General features: G+C 38.8%; 1 protein-coding gene across 1 annotated transcript in view; it reads right to left on the bottom strand.

Moving 5' to 3' along the window:
* LOC138032991 (cytochrome b-245 heavy chain-like) overlaps nucleotides 1-5,000 on the bottom strand; it is a 43,896-nt gene that overhangs the window by 37,673 nt on the left and 1,223 nt on the right. Inside the window, exons 2-3 of the mRNA XM_068880717.1 lie at nucleotides 4,691-4,808; nucleotides 2,368-2,463 (exon numbers count right to left, since the gene is read on the bottom strand). Coding sequence (XP_068736818.1) covers nucleotides 2,368-2,463; nucleotides 4,691-4,735 — 141 coding nt within the window. The 5' untranslated portion in view covers nucleotides 4,736-4,808. The remainder of the gene's footprint in view (nucleotides 1-2,367; nucleotides 2,464-4,690; nucleotides 4,809-5,000) is intronic.

The raw sequence follows: 5,000 nt of genomic DNA, 5'->3' as shown, positions 1-5,000 counted from the left end.
TAAACATAAGCAGAAGCGAAAGCTGTGCAAACCGGGAGTGACATAAGCATAAGCATAAAAAAAAACGAATCGTTTCCATTTTCTTATGCTCATGCTTATGCTTAAGTCACGTTTATAACTGTGTAAACCGGGTGCAAAATAAACATAAACATAAGACCAAGGTGTCTGCTGTTTTTGATAGCAATGGATATTCAAGTTAATAGTGCCTAAGTTGGCGTTGGTCCTTTCCTAACAGGACCTCTTCAGTCTGTTTTCCCGTCGCCGTCGTCTTCTTCTATGAAGCAAAATGAGTAGTAGTAGGAGAAGAATTTCTTCTTTCTGCGTCATTTTGGAAACGTTGCTCGTCCCATTCTCCAGCAAGTTTTTTCCTGGAACTAACTGCGCTTGTTATGCAACATGTGTGAACGTAGTTATGGTTATGCTTATGTTTATACTTATGCTTATGTCGCAGAGTAAACCAGGCGTTACTTGAAGAAGCAGTTCCTCAGGTGAACATGGGAAGAGACTGTAAAAAAACTATCAAGGTACCTTTTGTATCTGCTTAGTAAAGCAATGGCTTTGTGTGAAATGAGTGATTGTTGACTTAACTGTCACCAGATTCGTACTCCTTTTTTTGCCTTTTATATGGACATTTATATCAAATTGCTTAGCTATTTGTCTGTCTTACTACGAAATATATTTGTTACTTGTCGTATTTCTCCGATTTTTCCGAGAAAAGTCGAAGAAAAATGCGCATGTCTTCTTTGATTTCTTTCAAATGTTTCGTATTCAACTTTTTTTGTATCCAACTTCACAACGCGTGCACGTGGTTGGGAATTTCACGCATGCTCAAAACGGCGATCTTGGCGAGTTCCTATTCTGTGACATATGTTGTGCGATTGACAAAATGCGAAACTGTGACATAAGCATAAGCATAAACATAAGCATAAGCAAAAGCTGTGTTAACCGGTTTTCTTGGGTGAAATTTCTTCAAACTTGAGAGTGGTAATAACTGTTTACGTCCTCCATCTGCCAATTCATTCAGAAATTTTGTAAGACAATTTTTTTTTAAGGGGAGCTAAAAAGCAAAGATTCGCTAAAAGCGACGAAACTCTTTTTGTAACCCTTTTTTTTTTTGGCCTTGAGAAGATTCCTCTGGACAAATGTTATGTAATGTCAAAGTTTTGGAACTTTTCAGCAAAAGAAATAGAAGAAAATCAAAATAAAAGCAAAATAACACTGTAAACAACGTAACTTTAGATATTTCTAATTCCGGGTAAAACCCCGTTAATTTAACAGTGATGGTTGAAAAGAGTAGTTGTGCCTTTTAGAAGTTTACATATTTCGATAGACCCAAGAAAGGTGCGTTTCAGAGCGATGCGAAAATTCCCGTGGACAATGGATACTAGCGCGCGCCAAATGAACAGCGAATGACCATATGGAGCTTGACATTTTCAGTAACCGACCCTGGTTAGACCAATATCAAGCTTGTGTTAAACGCAACAACAACATTCTATTTTTCTTTTCGACCACATGGTCCACATCACGATCGCGCGTGATCACGGGAACCCTCATATCCGCAAACAGAATGGAAAGCGGTGGGTCCAGACCCCATAGTCGCGTAAGCATTATCGGTCAACGAACAAGTTGCGATTTCATTGTTTTGTACCAAACATTTTGATTCGCTGGATCTGAAAATGTTGGAATTTATTGTTTCAGTTCAGCCCTCTGATTGGTTTTCATTATCTGGGTGGCCCAGGTTTGCGTGAACGCACGGTAAGTGTAATAAGACTGTGATAAGGCAAAAGTTGTTAATCATTTATACTCATAATCATGTAATCCAAAAGATAGTTACAGGATGCATGTTTGCACTTGATTGAATGATGGCTATGGTTGTGCAGCAAAAAAGAGAAAAAACTATAATTACAATAAAGAAGACTTTGCTGGAGTCCTACCTCGAGTCTTGGCGTTGACATTATTTTATATAACTCTTTAAATGCCAGTAAAGAAATAAATGTGACTACGATGATGGTTGTGGGGATGATGGTGATGACGATGATGATAATGCTGATGCTGATGATGAAGATAGTGATAACGATGACGATAACGATGATGACGACGATGATGATAATGGTGATGATGATGGTTGTGATGACGATGACGATAAAGATGATGATGATGATGATGATGATGATGATTGTGATAACGCTGACGATAACGATGATGACGACGATGATGATGATGATGGTTGTGATGACGATGACGATAAAGATGATTACGATGATGATAGCGATAACGATGACGATAATGATGATGAGGATGATGATGACGATGGTCATGGATGAACGAGCTTGCCAACAAACTTAATGAAATCATGTGCTTGCTTACCTTGACAATGACCCTTAAGTAGATGTTTCGTGCGCCCGTGTTCAGTTCAATAAAATTACTGGCAAACAAGTAGATGTTAATAGCCATCCATGCGATCTATAAACAAAAGACAAAACGAGTCGAAACTCAAACGTCTGAACAAAACTGACCGCAGGGAGGCGTGATGTAGAGTTGAATAGGCTGGCTTTACCGCGGAATGAGACCAGTAATGAGCTTTTTTTTCCTTTGAACGGACAAATAGCAGGCAAATAAAATGATGGTGATGTAGTGTTTAAAAGACGAACGGCAGTGTTTTAGCGGGTTTAACTTGAAAACACGAGGCGAGTGTTTTTAGACCCGATAAAAGACGTTCTGCGAGTTTTTTTAACGGCTTGAAGAAAAAAAAAGCCTTGTTGGAAAAATCCTTTCCAAAATCAACACGATATGTCACAAATTGTTTTTTCCATATTTTCGCACAGTGGCAAAATGCAAGGCTGAACAAACAAGCAGCTAACGAAGAAGCAGGGTTCGACGTGGAACGGGACAAAATCCGAAATCTAGATAGGAACGTTGTTATTAAACATGAAGGCCGAGTCGTTCAATTTTTTGGTTGACAAAATTTGTTGAAGAAGTTTGGAAGGAGGATGAGTATCCGCCCAGACGTTTGTAATGGCTGAAATAATTTCGATGAAAATGATTAGGACCATTTCATAACGATCACAAGTGACCTTCATATAAAGATCGTTTCATTTCAGAATAAGCGATAAATCCATTGCTTGCACATTCAGCCCCGCACTCCCCTGGGTCTGAAATCAAAGCCGCCAGGTATAAAGGTTCATACACGTGACGTTTTGTCGATGTTTTGATAGGCTGATAGGCTCATGAGTTTTGAAGATCATAAAAACGTTTGATCCGTGACAGTGAATAATGAAATATCGTATATTTGAATAATTTAGAGTATAGTTAGCATATAATTCGAATAGCTTGATCTATAAATATCTTTTCAAGTATTGCTGTAAGCCTTAAGTCCAATATACGCCCATTCTTTTTTCGCCCAAAGGAAATTCGGAAACTGAAACAAATCACATAAAGGGATGATATATGTAGCTATCGATATTTCAGTTTCTTTCCCTCATAGCAAATTCTCCTCCGAAAAAGAAATTCTGCCGTCAGAATGACAGCGATTTATGAAATTTCTTCGCCTTCAGCGAAGTTCCTATGGAAGATTATTCTGCTGCGAAAAGAAAGGTGAAGATACATTGTTCTGGCGCCGTTTTCTCCCTGTTCTGTCCCACTCTTGGCCGCGACAAACTGAAGCAAGTTAGCTCAACTCAAGTACGACAGCAGCGCGACGTTAAACAATTCAGCTCCGAAAGTTGACTTAAAATCGACCCAACTGCTTAGCACGGCAGAACCCTGCCGTGCTGCACGGCTGTAACTCTTGGGTTCAAAACGGCATGCTACTGTTGTAGCTTACCAGTAATTTCTGTATTACATGTATTTGAAAAAGTTAGTTCTTTGGATTAATTTACAACTTGGATTAATTTACAACTTGATATTATCCCATTTTTTTCGACGGAATTGATTTGACGCTTCAATGCTTTAGTCGTGCCACTATTTCGGCCGTACCACTACGGATGAAACGCTGCGAAGCTTTAAAGCCTACATCATTGTCAATTATTTACTTATGTAACAAAACAACACTTTTCATGCGGCTACAGCTTCCAATGTTTCGTCGAGTAGTAATAATTCTTTTTGTAATTGACCTTTTGAGCTTCTGCATCGAGCAGAAAAATACCAGGCAACACAGATGAGGTAAAGCAAGGTACCGACGCAGAGGTCTTCTTTTCACAGTTCATCAGTGACTTTCCACCTTTTTGGAGTGGTTCTTGTAGTCTCTTCATTAGTAACGCACCTCTCTCATCTACCGAAATTATCATGCAAATAATTTCGCATTCAATTTTCATTCGTTCGTTAGAATCGTGATTCGAATGGCTGTTGAATTTTCTTCATAACCTTGTAAATAGTCATCACAAATCCCCGTTTACTGAAAAAGAGATTTCGTTGTCAAATGTCACCGTCAGTGTTAAATTTACCGTACGGTCAGCCAGTCGACTGAAGTCGGCCTACACAATACAAATTTAATCCAGTTCTGGCCTTCTTTTCCCTTCGGCTGAAAAGAAATCTCAAATCTTAAAAAGGCCGTAAATCCAAACAAAACCCTAAACTGAACCGAACTTGTCACAAACAAGTCGTCAAACGCTGGGGAACTTTAAGTTTTACGTAACCCGTTTACGAGTAAAAAGCACTGTAGGGTTTCTGCAGTCATCAACGTTATACTTACTATAACAATATATCTTGCCAACTCGTTCACTGCGAATTTGGGCATGATAAAACCGTACTCCTGATAAAACTTTGGCGGATCACGAAGCTTAAACGCTGATTTCCCCTGGAACTGCAACCTAGAAAGTGAATGTCATGCATCATGTTTCCGGTCTTGTCACGCAATCTCATAAGTAACTACTTTTAGTCCAAAACAGTTGTGAATGTAGAATAAACCTCAATGACAACCGCCTGTATCCCAGATATTACGCAAAAAAAGACACTAACAGTTCAAATGTCTAAAAATAAGTCTTTGCTTAAGATTTAATTGA

This window comes from Montipora capricornis, chromosome 14 (assembly GCF_036669925.1).
Source record: "Montipora capricornis isolate CH-2021 chromosome 14, ASM3666992v2, whole genome shotgun sequence".
Lineage (NCBI taxonomy): Eukaryota > Metazoa > Cnidaria > Anthozoa > Scleractinia > Acroporidae > Montipora > Montipora capricornis.
Note: the sequence above shows the minus strand (reverse complement) of the source record. Positions and strands in the feature narration are given on the sequence as shown.